This window comes from Rhineura floridana, chromosome 10 (assembly GCF_030035675.1).
Source record: "Rhineura floridana isolate rRhiFlo1 chromosome 10, rRhiFlo1.hap2, whole genome shotgun sequence".
NCBI classification, from domain to species: Eukaryota; Metazoa; Chordata; class Lepidosauria; order Squamata; family Rhineuridae; genus Rhineura; species Rhineura floridana.
The window spans coordinates 57954502-57973273 of record NC_084489.1 but is presented as its reverse complement, the minus strand read 5'-3'; the positions used below and the strand labels follow the sequence as shown (position 1 = coordinate 57973273).

At 39.8% G+C, this 18772-nt stretch overlaps 1 protein-coding gene across 1 annotated transcript in view; it reads left to right on the top strand.

Moving 5' to 3' along the window:
• MINDY3 (MINDY lysine 48 deubiquitinase 3) overlaps positions 1-18772 on the top strand; it is a 44639-nt gene that overhangs the window by 21634 nt on the left and 4233 nt on the right. The window contains exons 10-14 of the mRNA XM_061586743.1: positions 1124-1194; positions 2677-2757; positions 16563-16635; positions 17374-17446; positions 18399-18486. Of these exons, the coding sequence (XP_061442727.1) occupies positions 1124-1194; positions 2677-2757; positions 16563-16635; positions 17374-17446; positions 18399-18486 (386 nt within the window). The remainder of the gene's footprint in view (positions 1-1123; positions 1195-2676; positions 2758-16562; positions 16636-17373; positions 17447-18398; positions 18487-18772) is intronic.

The following is an 18772-nucleotide window of genomic DNA, read 5'->3' as shown; positions in this document are numbered from 1 at the left end:
TGCAGCTATCTTTCTGAACTTTTGCAGGGTTTTATCCTCTCAAAAGGGGTAATTGCATCTGTTGTGGCAGAAAATAAGAAAGTTTGCTTTTTTCTTAAAAATAAAAAATAACCTTGAAAGTTTCCCTCTATGAAAGTTTCCCTGGATGGATCTGCCAGAATTTTGGCAGACTCCTTTGCCTGCAAATTTCATCCACATCTAAAAACAAAAAAGCTATAGCTGTTTTTAAATTCCTCATTATAAATGAGGGTGGAACAGAATTCTGAATTTATCAGATCGGATTTGAACCCAAATATCTAATGAAATTGGAACAACACAGAGTGAATGCAAAGCAGGTTGCACTGCTTCCAAATGCTATAGGTACAAGGTGAATCCTGTAGCTTCTGCACACCCCTAATTTTATTCCATCAGGCTTTCCCATCATCCAGGTAGAACATGTGTGTTCCTTTCTTGAGATATTACATAATTCTCCCTTGCAGGATGTTGTTGTTTCTGTTGTTGTTGTTAATAATCAATAATAATTAGTTGCCCTGGAGTTAAGCAGGCAGATTTTTGGCAGCTCATATTGATTACTCCGATATATTAGAAGCATGCTCTTTAGTTCAGAAGAATTTGTACTGCACTAACTCTCTGCCTTCAGTCTTTCTCAAAGGGGCCTTTTTGCAAACCAACTTTCTCTAACAATAAGCAACTCATCCCAACTATTGAGAGGGCAGAGGGGCAAGTTTGATATGGAAATAACAAGCCTGTTTATAAAGATGTTTAGTTTTTTGCATTTTTTATTTTTAAGAGTTCATCGTACATTTGTCTTCATTTGCTTTGTTACAAAGAAAAAAAGCTTCTTATAAACAAAAAAATAATTATTATATTGTACATGATTATCAGGTCGTTGGGTTTTTTTTGTTATGACTTGATTTCAATTATGTATTCTTGAAATTTTGTAATAGAGCTTGGGTCAAGCTTTATGAGGGTGGTGGGACTAAGATAAGGGCTGGTTTCTATATCTAGTTTTTATGTCCTTGGTTATATGGTTGTAGGCCAAAGTGTCATGACATGTTTTAAATAAGGAACAGGAGTTTGACTCAAAGTTTGCAGCCTAATAGAGGGTTTTGTATTCTTTCAGAGCTACTTGGAATACATAAACAAGCCACTGTTGGTTTTTTAACACTTATGGAATCTCTAAGATACTGTAAGGTAAGATACTTTAAAGTCCCTCGGTGTTATGCAATGTTACTCATACTCAGAGTAGACCTATTGAAATAAAAAAAGTCCATTTGTACTCTTAGTATGACTTAGTTGGATATCACCCTTTTTGTGAAAGTATGGCTGCTATTACCAGGAGGAAATTCCTTTGGAAGTTTGGTATTTCGATTTCACTCTTGAACAGTTGAAGAGAAGCCACAGATGAAGCGTATGGCATTTATAATTCTCAAATCTCTGTGAGAAGTTACTTTATTTCTTGCATTAGTATTTGTCAAAGGCATTAGCCTCATTAATGGGTAAACAATGAAAAAATATTTTTTTCAGAGCTGTTAGGTATATCTGCATCTTGTTCCCTGCTCCTGTCACAAGAATCTAAAGGGCATAATCTAGTCCACCCAAGACAGAGAATTCTCATAGGGTCAATAATTGGCTGTTTTCTCACCTTCCCTTGTCTATGAGAGGTTCTTAAATTAAATGGGATATTCATGTGCACCTCTGACGTTTCCATCCAGATTGCCCTCTTGCCTCATTAAAGAGTAAGTTATACTCCAGAGTCCAGACCATTAATTATTTGCTCTGAGCATCCTATTCCTATTGAATCTAGCTTCCTGTTTCTCACAATAACCAACCAGATGCCCACAAGCAACAAATGAAGGCAATCAGGTTATCTCGCTTTTGTTCCCTAGCAATTAATAGTAAGAGGCATGGTGCGTTAGATAATGGAGGTCGTGTGTAGCCATTGATGGGTAGATTGCCTTTTAAAGTCATCCAAGCTGGTGGCCATCACTATATCTTGTGATAGTGAATGCTGTTGTTTTAACAGTGCCTGTCCATAATATTTTGCTTCATTTAGTAGCTGTGCAACTTCTCTGAAGTACCAACTCTAATTTATCCCTCTTACAATCATTCATGGACAAATTAGACTTGTTCACCTCTTCAGCATGCTCACTTGTTTCATACATAGAAAAACAATCCATTTTTAGAACCCAAAATTTGGATTTTGCACATCTTTGGTTGCCATGCTGGTATGACATTCATCGTTATATAGAATTCAGCCTGAGAATTCTGATTTCACTTCTTTATACAAACATTCTCTATTACTGTTAGAACCATGGAGAGAACCTTGCAGCATGTAGTATTTTGTCTAGTAAATCTGCCAGGATCAGAACACAGCACCCAGTGATCAGGGTTCATAGTGGTGAATATCTTACACAGCTGGCCGTCCTCAACTTTTATACCAGTATCCTACTTTAGTCCTTTCCTACTGAACTCCTCCACGCACATGCATAAATCCAAGCTGAATAGCAAAGCAGTAGTTCCAAAACTTGTCTGATTTTCCTTTTCTCAGAATATGGAGCTGTTTACACCCCCATAACAGAGTATTAGGAGCCCAGCTTATGTTGCAGTATTTGAGGACAGAAGGTTTTATGGTATTTGGTTATGAACTTTCTACATAGTTCTTTTCTTTTTTAGGTTGGCTCCTATTTGAAGTCCCCAAAGTTCCCTATTTGGATACTTGGCAGTGAAACTCATCTCACAGTCTTTTTTGCCAAGGTAGGATTCCTTTCTTTGTATTTCATCACTCTAGGCCAAATACATCCTATTTTAAGTCTACTGTTCAAATCTTTTCTAAAGTATACTTTTTTTCCAAAACAGTTCTGAAGGTTTAAAACATTTTATTACTTTTTAAGTTATATGAAAATGTCCTGGATTTCTAAGAGAATGTAAAAGCAGCCAGTTCAGTATGATTGAAAGTAGCTCAAGAGTCATCTTCAAGATCTTCTTGAGTTCTTCTGTGTGGCTAGGAAGTAAGTCCCAAGGACCCTTAATAGTTCTGTTTAGCTAAAACTATTACCGTACATGGATATTTGTGCAAAGCTATGCAATGAGTATTGTAATTTATGATTTATCAGTAGTGGAGACGATGAATTTTTCTCTGATTGATCCCTGTGCTCCTGTTCAAAACAAGGGATGGAGCTTGCCGATGTTTGTGTTGCATTGATCTTATTGTTCACCATTTGTTTAAGACTTGTCTGGTTTCAAATCTATTCACTGGCATCCAATCCGCTGTTGTAGCCAACTGCTGGATACACGTAAACTGTAGGACTTGTGTGGATTTAAAAAAAAAAGTCAAAAGGGAATATGTAGGAAAGCGTGGAAGAACAGGAGTACTTGGGGAGGGGGGAGCTAGGGAATTCAAGGCAAAATTTGCATTTTTTATTAATACTAAGAAGGAAGAATTGGCTTCTGTTTGCCTCAGAGTGTTCTCAAACTTTTAAGAAGGCCAGAGAAACTTTAATTATTTTTCAGCAATGGAGCCTTCACAAACGTTTTAGTCAAAGCTGAAGATCAGTATAGCATTTCCAGGCCACATTAAAGAAGATCTAAGGACATTGTTGGGCGCTCATGGTACATTATTGCAGTAATCTGTAATGTGCCAATTCATTTGTCAGACTTCCTTTAAGGTCTGCCTCATCTATTAAATAAGTAGCATTTACTGCAAAAGAGAATTGGGTCTGCACGTCAACCCTACTTCTGCTTAACAGATTTCAGCACTCTTAAAGTTTTTGCTAACTAACCTTGTCACTGTATAGGCTTTAAATATGGTGGTCTGAAAGGTCACTGTTCATGGCTGAATCTAGACTACAAAAATGCAATTTTATATACCCTTAGGGGGTTGATCAAATTATTTCCTTGGGGTGGGGGAGTATCTATTTCCATCTGTTTTACTTCAAGATTTTAGCAGCATAACATTAAATAGCAGGAAAAGGTTTTATATGTTCTCTAGGTATAGAATACTAAAGTGTTGAAATACAAATATTCAGAAAGTATGGGAAAGAATGGTTTATAACTAAAGATATACTAATCTGTTTTCAGATTACATTCTCAAGTATTACAGGGTCAAATTGTGTAAACATTACGAGCAAAAGTGGAAGTTCACAATTTTAGATCTCTTAAATTCCAGGAATTTAATCACTAGAATGTTTCTGTGTTGGATTTGTGTTATGTCTTAATTTTATGATATTCTGTTGTAATATAATTCAGTACCAGGAAACCATTTAGCTAAAGACCTGTGTGTGTGTGTGGTGTGTGTGTGTGGTGTGTGTGTGTGGTGTGTGTGTGTGGTGTGTGTGTAATGCCATTCTAAAAGTATGTGGTGTTAAGTAATACATTCCATAGTAGTTGAATTAAAATGTAATGCACTGTAATATAATTCACTAATTAATTAATATTATGTAAGATCTATGGACTGTATTTTGAGCTTATATAAATAAGGTCTGATCTACAGAGAGGACAAAGCTTGCAATACAGCCTTGTTTAGACTGTACTACTTGAGAATGAAGTGGTTGCGTCCTTCTCTCATCTCTGTAGATGCATTACTATATATATTGCCAGAATCCAAAGAACAGTTTTCTTTTCATGTATGTGCTGCATCTCCCCATCCCACCAACCACCTAAAAAACTAACAAGAGAGTTGATGTCCAGTATAGCACCTAATGCAGCCCAAGTGCTAGCAAGTATCGGAAGAAGCTCTTCAGTTCCCACTGTATTCCTGAGTGTTTATGAAGCATTACTCTGTAGACATTCATTTGGATTTGTGTAGCCAGCTTTGTGGACACTAATATAATCACATGGATGACAAAAGTTCCCTGAAATCAGTTTGTCTTCTGTTAGCCATTTGATCATTGTGCAAAAGGTAATGCATACGACAGCTGCTGACTGCCCACCTACATTGCATATAGCCTTGAATACAGCATTCAGTTTCATTCTTGCTGCTTCATTCAAGTGCAATTAATACCCTTGTAAACCCATTTCATGCTCTCTTTTGAAGTGGTGAGAAACTAGTTTTGCAGTCTCTAAATTGTCTCCTCTGTGTTGTGATGAAGAGGTTTATGTTATGTGCCTCCAAGTCAACTACGACTTATGGCGACCCTATGAATCAGCGACCTCCAACAGCATCGGTCATGAACCACCCTGTTCAGATCTTGTAAGTTCAAGTCTAGATTCCCATTTTATGACAGTTAGTCCTAATGAGGTGTCTGGAACACAGTGTAGTCATGTTTTGTTGGATGAGTTTCAGTCGGTTCAGTTCGAGGACGTGGACAAGGTGCTTGGACAGGTACGTGCAACCACTTCGGTACTTGATCCTTGCCCCTCTTGGCTTATAAAAACTAGCAAGGATGGAACAGCTGGCTGGGCCAAGGAAGTGATAAATGCCTCTTTACGAGAGGGAGTGGTCCCTGGCTGTCTGAAAGAAGCGGCGGTGAGACCACTCCTGAAAAAACCTTCCTTGGACCCAGAGGACTTTAACAACTATAGACCAGTGGCAAATGTTCCATTCTTGGGCAAGGTCTTGGAACGAGTGGTTGCTGACCAGCTCCAGGCGCTATTGGATGAAACCGATTATCTAGATCCATTTCAGTCGGGTTTCAGACCTGGTTTTGGCACTGAGACGGCCTTGGTCGCCCTGTGTGATGACCTATATCGGGAGAGAGACAGAGGGAGTGTAACTCTGTTGATTCTCCTTGATCTCTCAGCGGCTTTTGATACCATCGACCATGGTATCCTTCTGGAGAGACTTGCGGAGTTGGGTGTTGGAGGCACTGCTTGGCAGTGGTTCCGCTCCTACTTGGCGGGCCGTCTCCAGAAGATAATACTTGGGGAACATTGCTCGACCCCGTGGGTTCTCCAATATGGGGTCCCGCAGGGTTCGGTCTTGTCTCCCATGCTCTTTAATATCTATATGAAGCCGTTGGGTGCAGTCATCCGGAGTTTTGGAGTGCGTTGTCATCAGTACGCTGATGACACGCAGCTCTACTTCTCCTTTTCATCTTATTCAGGTGAGGCGGTCGATGTGCTGAACCGTTGTCTGGACGCGACAATGGACTGGATGAGAACTAACAAACTGAGACTCAATCCGGATAAGACTGAGATGCTGCTGGTGGATGGTTTCTCTGGTCAGATGGTGGATACATACCCTGTCCTGGACGGGGTTACACTCCCCCTAAAGGATCAGGTTTGTAGTTTGGGAGTCATTTTAGACTCTTCCCTATCACTCGAGGCCCATGTAGCCTCGGTGGCACGGAATGCGTTTTACCAACTTCGGTTGGTAGCCCAGCTACATCCCTATCTGAGTAAGGAGGACCTTACATCAGTGGTTCATGCTCTGGTAACCTCACGTTTGGACTACTGCAACGCGCTCTACGTAGGGCTACCTCTGAAGACGGTTCGGAAGCTACAGCTAGTGCAAAATACGGCGGCCAGACTGCTAACAAGAACTAAGCAGTCTGAGCATATAACACCTGTTCTGGCTCGCCTGCACTGGCTTCCAATATGCTACCGGGCCAGATTCAAAGTGTTGGTATTAACCTATAAAGCCTTATACGGCGCGGGACCACGATACCTGCAGGAACGCCTCTCCCGTTATGAACCGGCTCGTACACTACGGTCTACTACGAAGGCCCTCCTCTGGGTCCCGACCCATAGGGAGGCCCGGAGGGTAGTTACAAGATCTAGGGCCTTCTCAGTGGTGGCCCCCGAATTGTGGAATAGTCTCCCCGAGGAGGTACGCCTGGCGCCGACACTATTATCTTTTCGGCGCCAGGTTAAAACCTTTCTCTTCTCTGAGGCATTTTAATCTAAGTTATTTATGTAAATGTTGTAATTGGTATTTTAGATGATGTACTTTTATATTTGTTATATTGATCTTGTAATTTTATTATTGTATATGTTTCTATGTTTGCCGCCCAGAGAGCTGTTTGCTAGTCGGGTGGGATATAAGCTGAATAAAATAAATAATAAAAATAAAAAATAAGTTTGTGGCTTCCTTGATGGAATAAATCCATCTCTTGTTTGGCCTTCCTCTTTTTCTACTCCCTTCTGTTTTTCCCAGCATTATTGTCTTTTTCTAGTGAATCATGTCTTATTATGTGTCCAAAGTAGGATAACCTCAGTTTTGTCATTTTAGCTTCTAGTGATAGTTCTGGTTTAATTTGTTCTAACACCCAATTATTTGTCTTTTTGGGGGTCCATGGTATCCGCAAAGCTCTCCTCCAACACCACATTTCAAATGAGTTGATTTTTCTCTTATCTGCTTTTTTCACTGTCCAATTTTCACATCCATACATAGAGATCGGAAATACCATGGTCTGAACGATCCTGACTTTAGTCTTCAGTGATACATCTTTGCATTTGAGGACCTTTTCTGGTTCTTTCACAGCTGCCCTCCTCAGTTCTAGCCTTCTTCTGATTTTTTGACTATTGTCTCCATTTTGGTTAATGACTGTGCCAAGGTATTGATAATCCTTGACAAGTTCAATGTCCTCATTGTCAGCTTTAAAGTTACATAAATCTTCTGTTGTCATTAGTTTAGTCTTTTTGATGTTCAGCTGTAGGTCCTGCTTTTGTGGTTTCCTCTTTAACTTTCATCAGCATTCGTTTCAAATCATTACTGGGTTTTGCTAGTAGTATGGTATCGTCTGCGTATCTTAAATTATTGATATTTCTCCCTCCAATTTTCACGCCTCCATCTTGGTCCAATCCTGCTTTCCGTATGATATGTTCTGTGTATAGATTAAATAAATAGGGTGATAAAATACACCCCTGTCTCACACCCTTTCCCAAGGGGAACCAATTGATTTCTCCATATTCTGTCCTTACAGTAGTCTCTTGTCCAGAATATAGGTTGCGCATCAGGACAATCAGATGCTGTGGCACCTCCATTTCTTTTAAAGCATTCCATAGTTTTTCATGATCTACACAGTCAAAGGCTTTGCTGTAATCTATAAAGCACAGGGTGATTTTCTTCTGAAATTCCTTGGTCTATTCCATTATCCAACGTATTACATATTAATGCTTTTGATGCTCTCATAAGGTAGCAGTTTCAGACAAGAAGGATGTGTAAGTGTTGTAAAGAGTTTTTAAGTCTTCCTGCTAAGGCATACTGATTAATCCAGAACTATTCAATCTTTATCTTTTGCTTTTTTAGCACAGGATATTGCACGGTATATACCTAGATTACATCAGTTCTTATTTGGGAAATGACATCATGAATTTTAGAACCAATGTTTACACAAAGCATAATATTTTCAGATAAAATATGTTGATTTTGCTCTGATGATAGAAGTAAATGGAGTAGAACTATTGAAATTAATGGACTTAAGAAACATTAATTTCTGTGGGTCTGCTCTGGGTATGACTGACTTGTATTTCACCCAGAGTGCATACTGCATCCTTTTGCATGCGTAGGGCCCAATTCAGAAGGATGAGCTACTCATATATCATCCTTGCTGAATGGACAATAGCAAAAAAGTATACATTTAATGACATCCTATGTTTAAATTTTATTGTTTAATTTGTAACCTACTTCAGGCCTATAGAAAGGGAATAAGAATTTATACAGATTTACAATAAAATTAATGCTGTTGTTCAGGAAAAAAACCCTGTTAAACAGGAAAATAATTCTAAAAAATGAAAAACTTGCTATAATCTGTGGAATAGCCCCTCTGTAAAAGTTGTGTCTTGCCTCATCAACCAGGGAGAAAGCATAGTTCTGAAATGCTTAAGCAGGCCTCCTGTTGACAGTAGCATCTGCTGCTTTGAGCTAAATAAATGACGGTCATATTAATGCCTTACGTTTTAGTTTTAGTTTTTATTAGATTTATATACCTCCCTTTCTCCCAGTAGAAGCCCAAGGCGGCAAGCTGTAACTTAAGTGTAATTTTTCAGCCTTGTGATGGCTGTAGTATAACATCAGCTCAGCTGCATTTGGGAAAGTTTGAATGTGCAGTATATCATACTTCTGTAGCGCATGCATAACATGCTGCAGTCACGTTTGTTCTACCCTTCTGGCTTAATTCAGATTTAGGATGTAGCTGGAAGAGTCTGTGGCAAGTGTACAGTGAACTATTGCCAAACAGAATAGACCAGGAGTGGGGAACCTCTGGCCTCTGGGCCTAATTAGGAGATCCCTATCCCCCCACAGAGGTACAGTTCTCAGAGTGGTTTTAACAATTAATCCCCCTTCCCAGGAACTCTGGGAATTACAGCACCCTTAACAAACTACAGTTTCCAGGATTCTTTGGGGGAAGCTATGAATATTTAAAGTGGTATGATACTGCTTTAAATGTACAGTAGGGCCCCATTCATATTTAATTTATTGGATTTCTTAGTCGCCCATCTGGCTGGCCACCCAGCCACTCTGGGCGACGTACAAAATGAACAAAATAACACAAAATGACACCAATACAATAACATTAAAATCTAAAAGCGATAATGGTAAAATCATGGTAAAATATGGCAGGTTAGGTTCCAGACCCCCACCGAAAAGCGAAAACTGCCGAAAAACGGATCAGCTGTAGCGTGGAGGTCTGGAACCTAACCCGCTGATCGTGCCGGAGGAGGGGAAAATCAGCTGTAGCGTGCTGTAGCAGGGGTCTGATCTCCCCGGAAGAGGAGAAGATCAGCTGCAGTGCGCTACAGCTGATCTTCCCCTCCTCTGGCGAGATCAGTTGGAGCGCAGGGAGCTCTAGCCCCCACTTCAGCTGATCGCCCTGCTGGTGCCATATTAGTGGAACGCTGAAAAGTGGGGTGCCAAGAAGCAGGGCCCTACTGTACATTGCAGTTGAGGCTTGAGCAGTTTAAACCACTGAATAGGCCTGTTGACATTTTTTAAAAAGTTTTCAAGAGACTTCTCAGGGTTAGCAGCGAGGTTGCATGCAGGAAGAGTATTGCACAGCTTGGAGCCTGTGGTACTAAATGAGTGGCTTCTAGTTGAAACTCTTTGAGCTTCTGAAAGACAGGGAACAACTAACACACACCAGATCAGCCTTTCCCAACTAGTGGGCCACCAGACGTTGTTGGACCACAGCTCCCATCAGCCTCAGCCAGCATTGCCAATGGTCAAGAAAGATGGGAATTGTGGTCCAACAACATCTGGTGGCCCACTAGTTGGGAAAGGCTGCACCAGATCATCTCAGTGATTGAGCTGCTTAAGGCAGTCCTTAAGGTATCCTGGACCCAAGTTGTTCAGGCTGTTTGTATATTAATATAAGGACCTTGGACCTGGCCCAGTAGCATATGGGCAGCTACTGCACATGTTTTAGCAGATGTATCGCATACAATGATGCACCCTGGACCCATCCAGCCATCCCTCTGCTTTGAACAGCCACGATGGGCAGGGTTCCAGAGGGCATGCGGTGGGGCACATTGCTGCATCAGGCCCACCTGCCCCCAAACTCATGTCATATGTGATGCCACATAGTGGGGCAAGTAAAGACATGGCTGCGAAGCAACAATTGTGAGCTTAAAGTACAGTACGTCCCTGTTTGCTCCTTGGCAAATGGGACTGCCTCTCAGTGCTGATTGGCATAGGCAGGAAGCCCCACTGGGCTCATCTGCACTAAGGCATTCCCCAGGAAGAGCTCCTTGGGAAGACAATGTGGCTGTCAGCTGATGGGTGCTGAGTGTCGTCCTCTTTAAAAGCGGCCTCAGTGCCCTTCAGCTGACTGGCGCTGAAGCAGTCTTCAAAGGGACTCACTTTCAGGTTGTCACCTGATATAATGATGGCAGAAACTAGATCCCCACCCATTGAGTAGACAATATTAGGCTGTATTGACTAATAACTGAACATACAAAGCTGCTGGTTAGACTATTTTATGCCATATCTTTTGTTACCACTAGTTAAGGTTGTCAAACTGTAGGTCTGGGTCCTGATTTGATATGCCTGATATCCTTATGACTACTTGGTTGGAATCTAAAGAGCTACTTGGAGTCATGCAACAAGGAGTCTACAATAGTTCAGTGGGTCTGAACAGCTGACACATACCCCCTCATGTCATAAATCACAAACTGTTTTTGAGACTTCCCTGTTTCAAAAGTAGTATGCCATGAGGCACAGAGGGGACAGGCACCTGTTTGAGAAGAAACAAGTCTAAAGCTTGCTTTGGCTCATGCAACTAGTTTTGCAGTTTTGGGGATACTGAATCTGCTGTACACATCTCTACTTGCTGTTTTTAAAATGCAAGTTTCTGAAATTAATAGTGTCTTCCAATTGCTTCACTATAAAGGTATAAATTAAAACGTGAGTTAAGCTTCAGGCAGGAATCAGTCCTATATGGTGCTGGCTCCTAAGAATTTTGAATATTTTGCAAGCCCAAAGCACGTATTGTTCCTTCCCATAATAGTATAGAAGTTTGGGCAGCAGAGAAATTCATATGGATTTTGTCTCTTAACTAGTTGCATCTGTCCACAATTTTGTATCATTATAGAGCAATCTGATTTAGAAAGTAAAAAATCCAGTGATGCATTCTTCTTTTTAAAAGGTCATTTATCATCTCTGCACTTATTATAGACATTGAATGTGCTGGTTTCAATTTTTGAGAATGAAAACAGCTGAGAAGTTTTACAATGTACTAACAGAGTGTGTGTGTTTACCTCCAAGGATAAACATGAGATCCTAAAATAAACTTGTATTATCAGAGAACAGCATTTAAAATATAGTAAAATGGTTTTTGGTAGGAATATTAAGTCCAAAGGTTGAAACATGATTTTTTTCTTGCCTTTGGGACATGGTGTACTTGAAAATAATGTTTGGTAAACTAATGATAGGATTTCTTTCTATGGAAAGTTTGAGGTTAGGATGTTTTTAGACAACAATTTGCAAGACCTGGGTGCTTGTATTTGGAAGCATTTATGGAGGGTTGGCAGATTAAGTACATTTTTGGGGATATTTCACTTTTTTAATGTGTTAATGCCCAAAGTGACTGAATTGCTTGCTTTTTACAAGCTGCAAAAATCAAAGCTGTACTTTTTGATTGATTGGGTGGAGACGAGACTGGATTTGCTGCACACCAAGCCTTCTGTAAGACAGGACTGTAGAAGCAGGCTGTTCCGCTTGTGTCTGCAGCAAGCACATCAGTGGATGGATAATAAGACTGGGAGGTGAAGTGGAGCCTTTTCTTCCATCTCCCCACCTACCCCCATAAATCATAAAGAGTGTTGCTTTTGGCAGAACAAGGATCACTGCCAGACCTACTTCTTCCATTCCTAGATCTGCCCTCATGTTTTCTTGGAGCAAATACCATCTCTGGAACTTCTTTCTCTATCTCAAGCTTAGTTTAGGATTGAGAAGAAACTGCTTTTTTCCCTTAACCAGAAGATTTGCCATGTTAAGAATTATATCATAACATTTATAATAATCATTAAAATCTTAATGACCTGAAAATTGGCAGTGGGGGTGGGGAAAAGGAGGGGAATTAGGAGAAAAGGAGCAGCTAACTGTTTGACTCATAAGAATTGTTTGATTGAAAATCCCCAAATCTCCAGTTCAGTTGTCCATAACATGCTTCAGATCCTAGACTAAAATTGAAAACAGCAACATTTTTTTGTGTTAACTGCTTTGTGAGATGTGTTGTCATTACTTTATTTCTTTGTATAATCCAGGAAGCCCCTTTATGCACTATTTCTGGTACAGAATGCCTATATGGCTCAATGTTAGATGGTTGCTCTATTGTTTTGTTTTATTTATTTCTATATTGCTTGAATGTAAAGACCACTAAATGGTTTACAAAAAACATTAAAATTATCAGTTAAAAACAGGTAATTAAAAACAGTTAAAACAGCTACTAATTTTTTTAAAATTAAAATGGATCAATATATACATGTCTCGATAGGCTTTTAAGTTTTAAGCAGGTGCCAAAAGGAATACAGTGAAGGTGCCTACCTGATGTGAATAGGCAGGGAGTTCCAAAGAGTAGGTGCTGCTACACTAAAAGAACAATTTCTTACAAGTGCAGAATGAGTATTAGACGGCACCTGTAACAGTGCTTGTTCCACAGATCAAAGTGCTCAATCAGGCACATATGGGGTAAAACAGTCTTTCAAGTAAACTATTCCCGAGCTGTTAAGGGCTTTATATACCAGTAGTAAAACCTTGAACTTGGCCCAGTAATAAATTGACAACCAGTGCAAATTTCTGAGCAGACGTGTTCTATGCTGACAGGGTCTCACTGTCATCAGCAATCTGGCTGCAGCATTCTGGACTAACTGTAGTTTCTGGGTTACTTGCAAGGGAAGCTATACACAGATTGCATTGCAGTAATCTTGTCTTGAAGTCATCAAGACGCTGCTATCTTTTCGGCGCCAGGTGAAAACCTTTTTATACTCCCAGGCATTTTAAAGTGTATTTTTACAGTATTTTATTAGTATGTTGTATTCTGGATGTTGTTTGGTTCTCGTATTGTTTGTGTGTTTTTGTTTTTTTGAGTTATTATATTTATTGTATTTATATATTGTGCCTGCTTTTACCTTTTATGTACACCGCCCAGAGAGCCTTCGGGCTTAGGGCGGTATATAAATTAAAATAAATAAATAAATAAATAAAATAATGCCTGAACTACTGGGGTCAAGCTCTCCCGGACCAGGAATGGCTGTAGTTGTCTGACTAGGTACAGCTGATAAAAGACACATTAGCCACTGAGACTACCGGGGATTCCAGTGACAGCGCTGGATCCAGAAGCACCCAAGACTGTGTTGCTGCTCTTTCAGGCAGAATGCAGCTCCATCCAGAGTAGGCAATTGATCAATTTCTTGGACATGGGACCCAGTCACCCACAGTGTCTGTGTCTCACCAGGATTCAAGCTCAGCTTATTTTCCTTCATCCATCCCACCATGTCCAGGGCCTGCATAGCCTCTCCTGATTCAGATGTTATGGAGAAGTAGAGCTGAGTGCCATCAGCATACTGATGATACATTGCCCTGAAACTCTGAATGACCACTCCCACCGGCTTCATATATGTATTAAAAAACACGGGGATAGGATGCTACCCTACGGCTCTCCATAGCACAGCTGCCAGGGGGCCAAAAAACAATCACCCAGTGCTGCTCTCTGGACTCACAGAGTCCTCAGTTCCAATTACACGGAGCCAGTTCAGGAGGATACCATGGTAACGGTATCAAAAGTCACAGAGATCGAGAAGCAGGAGCACGGTCGCACTGCCCCTGTCCTGCTCTCTGTGGAGGTCATCAGGGCAACCAAGGTTGACTCAGGCTCATGGCCAGGCCTGAACCTAGATTGGAATGGATCTAGATAATCTGTGTCACCCAAGAATGCCTGCAGCTGCCCCACTACTATTCTGTCCACCACCTTCCCCAAGAAGAGGGCATATGCAACTGGGTGATAGTTATTCTAAACCAGGGGATCCAGGGCCAGTTTCTTTAGGAGTGACCTTGCCACCACTTCTTTCAAGTCCGCAGGGACCACCCCCTTATCAGTAAAGCATTAACCACACTCTGGACCCAACCAGTTGAACCCCCTCTGCTAGACTTAATAAGCCAGCACCTTGTCCACATCAGTAACTGCGCTAATAATAATCTAGATCAATGGTTCCCAGCCTTTATGAGTAAGAACCCCGTTTCTAACCTTAAAACTTTTTGTGACCCCCCACATGCTAATTGTTGTAATTTTAGTCTGTTAATTGAAAAAACACATAATGAAGCCTTAAATAATGTCACTTTTATTAATCACAAAAACAAATATATGATATTTATTACCTGCCCTTCACCAGAAGGTCCCCAGGTAGGTTATAGCAATATAAACAAATTTTGAAGGAAATGAAAGGAAGGAGATAAAAGTAAACCACTCATAGTGGTGAACAGAACCTGCTTGATGCCAGGGCATTTGGACTCTGGTTTTAAGTGTACCAACTGAATACAACGATGCATCTTCCGCAGCACTTGGTTCAAGAAGCTACATATGACAATAATAAGATGTCTAACAGAATGTCAACAGGTGAAGTTTTCCCCATAATTGTATTTCCATATTAGAAAAGACTTAATTTAATTTCTGCCTGCCACACAACTGTTAAAGGCACAAGAGCCCTGCCAATCCTAAACCACACAAAGAACTCAAGAGTGAAAACAACAAAATTTGGACAATTTAACATATTTTAAAATATTTTAAAATGAACATCTACAACTGTATAACAACAGTCTCAAAGCCTTGATAAACAGCAACAAAAAAGCACTGAGCATGTGCAATTTTGCATTTTTAAAAATTACTTTACCCATTATTTTTTGCTCACTACCTTGGTTCAGCCACTCTCAGCCTAACCTACCTCATATGGATGTTGCTCTATTGAATTCACTAGGACTTATTTCTGAGTAGACCTGATTAGGATTGCAGCCTAAGTCCTTATATTATAGATATAAATTTTTACATCCTTTAACCAGAATGATGCATTTTTGTACTATAAAGCCCCATCCCCCGCCCCCAAAAGTAGTACAGCTTCAAAGTTCAACAGAATCTTAGTCTGGTCTGATTACTTCAGTTTGATTTACCTGGGAATAACCCCATTAAATATGAAGAGATCAACTTCAGTATACATTATACTATAGGTTAACTATACAGTAATTTTTTAATGAGTGCCTAGTTGTGTATTCATGGGGGGACTCTGGGACTCTGTCCCATTACTTTTTTGGCAGATGGCCTCCTCCAAGTCTCTCTTTCTCTACAGCCAGAGCTAATCAGCTCAACTGATCTTCCCTTACTGCTGCTGGCAAAAGAGGGGGCGGGAGAGGCACTGCAGCATAAATAAGCCCAGCTGGCTCCTTCTCTGGATGTACTCACTCGGGTGCTGTGCTGTTCAGCTCTCTATGTGATGGAAACTGACTGTGCCGGCTGCAATAAAGGAAGGGGAAGTAGAAGCGCCTGCATGCACATACAGTGCAGGCTCACAAGTTGGTGGTACACAGACCAGCCATTAATTAATTTTAAAATTAATAAATCTTCTCTTGGCACCCCCCCCAGGATGATTTTGTGACCTCCTGGGGGTCGCAACCCCTAGGTTGGGCACCACTGATCTAGATTGGCAAGGCATGGTTTAGAACTGCTTGTCTGCTCAGCACACCAGTTTCTGCATGCATTGGGCTCTGGAGGCAGATGTAATCGTGATTATGACTGGTCAGTTTACATTGCACCAAGCCTTGCCCTGCAAAGTCATTTCAAACTAAGATTTGTGATTTTAGTTTGTGGTAGATTGTAAACCATGGTTTGTCAACTTAGACATGACACAAAGCCATAGTAGCATTTTCTTACCTGTTGTTTGATATGATGTCTGAATTGAACCATTGCAGCCTTTTACCTACTAGAATATACACCTTCTACCTTAGCAGCAGAAGGGCCTCTCTGTACTTTAGGATTTGATCATTAATTGCCAGTTTCTTGTAATAAAACTAAATGTGCAGCTCGCTTTCCCAGTTGCATTTAGGAAGCTGCCATGCTGGATTTTTCATTTTTGGTGTTTAATGTCTTCCATTGATTGCACAGTGATTAATTTAGTCTTTGAAATTCTCTCTTAAGGATTTAGCTCTGGTTGCTCCTGAAGCTCCCTCAGAACAAGCCAGACGAGTCTTTCAAACATACGACCCTGAAGGTAAGATATGTAGTGTGATCCTGTACATATTTATTTTGGAACCAAGGCCCACTGAATTTACTCTTAAACATAGGTTAAGATGCCAAATTAGGGCAATCAGATATCTGAAAGTAAGCAGGCATAAAATTAAGAAATTTCTGCTTTTAGTGAACAGTAAAAGAGTCTGCATTGTGACATGATGGTAAAAAAGAGTTCTCTGACTAGTTCATAATTAAGGTTTTGAAATTATGATAAAAATTGTGCTTCTAAAAGCATGCAAAATACTTTTCAATTATCCCTTTTACTCCCTCAGAGAATATAAATTGCATGGACTTCCATATCAAGTATTATTATAATATATATAAATATAGTAATGTTTTCTTGTTTCTTATTGTGTTGGGTACTATTGTATCTTGACTCCTTAAATGAGACTTCACATTGTTCAGTGACCTCTCTTGCAGGGCTACAGTTCTCTAGTTCTAAAAGTATTATGCTCACTTGTGCTTGATTAGAATTGCAACACTTTATTTCACGGCATTGGGCAAGGATTTTCATGCATTACTATTGTGTTGCAATTATACTGTTGAAAAACATTGGAGAAGTGAATATTTCCAAGAAGTGGCACTTTCAAAGGCTGCTGTATCATAATCATATTTAGGAAAATGTGCATTGCTTCCCAGTCCAGAACAGGTAGAATTCATTAGCCCATATAAACATTTTTCATGCTTGGACATCTCCTAATTATGGTTCTTTTTTCAGATAATGGTTTTATACCAGACACTCTTCTAGAAGATGTAATGAAGGCTTTGGACCTTGTATCAGATCCTGAATAGTAAGTATAAATGGGCTATTGTTTTAGAGCACCATTTTAATAGCCTTTACCAGGATAAAAGTCCACCTAAGAGTGTTTTCTTTAATTCATTTAAATGTGTGTTGTGGAGGAGTGCTGGATTATTTCCTTCATACAATTGATGTACATTGTATCAAAGTGTAATATGAATTGTGGCAGATCTAGTCTAGATGAAATATGTGTTATAAAATGAGTTCAGTTTAGACCTGCATATTTATTGCTTATAGTAATATAACGGGGAGTATTTTTAAACCACATCCTATAAAATTAACTTAATGTCAAAACATATTTTTTCGAGCAAAATTTGCATGCAGGTTTGAATATTCAAAATAATAACACTTGTTTCTTTGAAATTGTAACTGCAATATTCTTTCTAGTTCTTCTAATATTTTAATGCCTGTGGCCCTCTATATTGTTGGACTCCCATCAGTCCCAGCCAGTATGGCCCATTGTCAGGGATGATGGAAGCTCTAGTCTAGTAACATCTGGAGGGCCACAGGTTCCCCGTCCCTGCTTTAGTGCATGCTTCATTCTGTCCATTGTGGCCTGTCAAATCGATAAAACGAGGCTTGGTCTTTCCAGGACAATTTGCAAGATGGGTGTGTTAATGTTCAAGACTGTCTGTAGTATCCATTAAGTCTTCTGCAGTGTAATCCCAGGAATTAGACAGTGTACTTTTTCTGAAAGCTTTACCTAATAAGGAATAGTGTGTCAATTGTTATTGCTACTTTGATATTAAATGAGATTACTTTGGTTTAAAAATAACTCTTTTCTTTGGCAACAAGATGCCATTCTTTTGCATTTGCCATTAGGATGCTAAGTACAACAATGTGATTCTTTTTGGCAGTTAAAAGTGTTGTAGAACCATAGGAATTAGTCATGCAATAATATGAATGCACCACACTGATATTTTGTGTCTTTCATCTTATCTTAGTGTAAATCTCATGAAGACAAAATTAGATCCAGAAGGACTAGGAATCATACTACTAGGTCCCTTTCTTCAAGAATTTTTCCCTGAACAGGTAATGCAACAATATATTTCTCTTCTTATGAGAGGGCATTTTAAACAAATTTGGGTTAATTATGCATTCACCATTTTATATTTAATACATATTATGGCTGCATTTGGGCAATAATATCTTCACTTATAGTCAAGATAGGAGTGATCCATATAGTCACAACACAGCCTCTTGACGCAGCACTTCAGTCCTTCCTTCATAAGTAGCAAAGAAACTAAGAACTCTTCTATTAGCTATAGTTTCTTGCTTCATCCAAACAGGGAAACTATGGTTAATAGCTTCAGAAGAA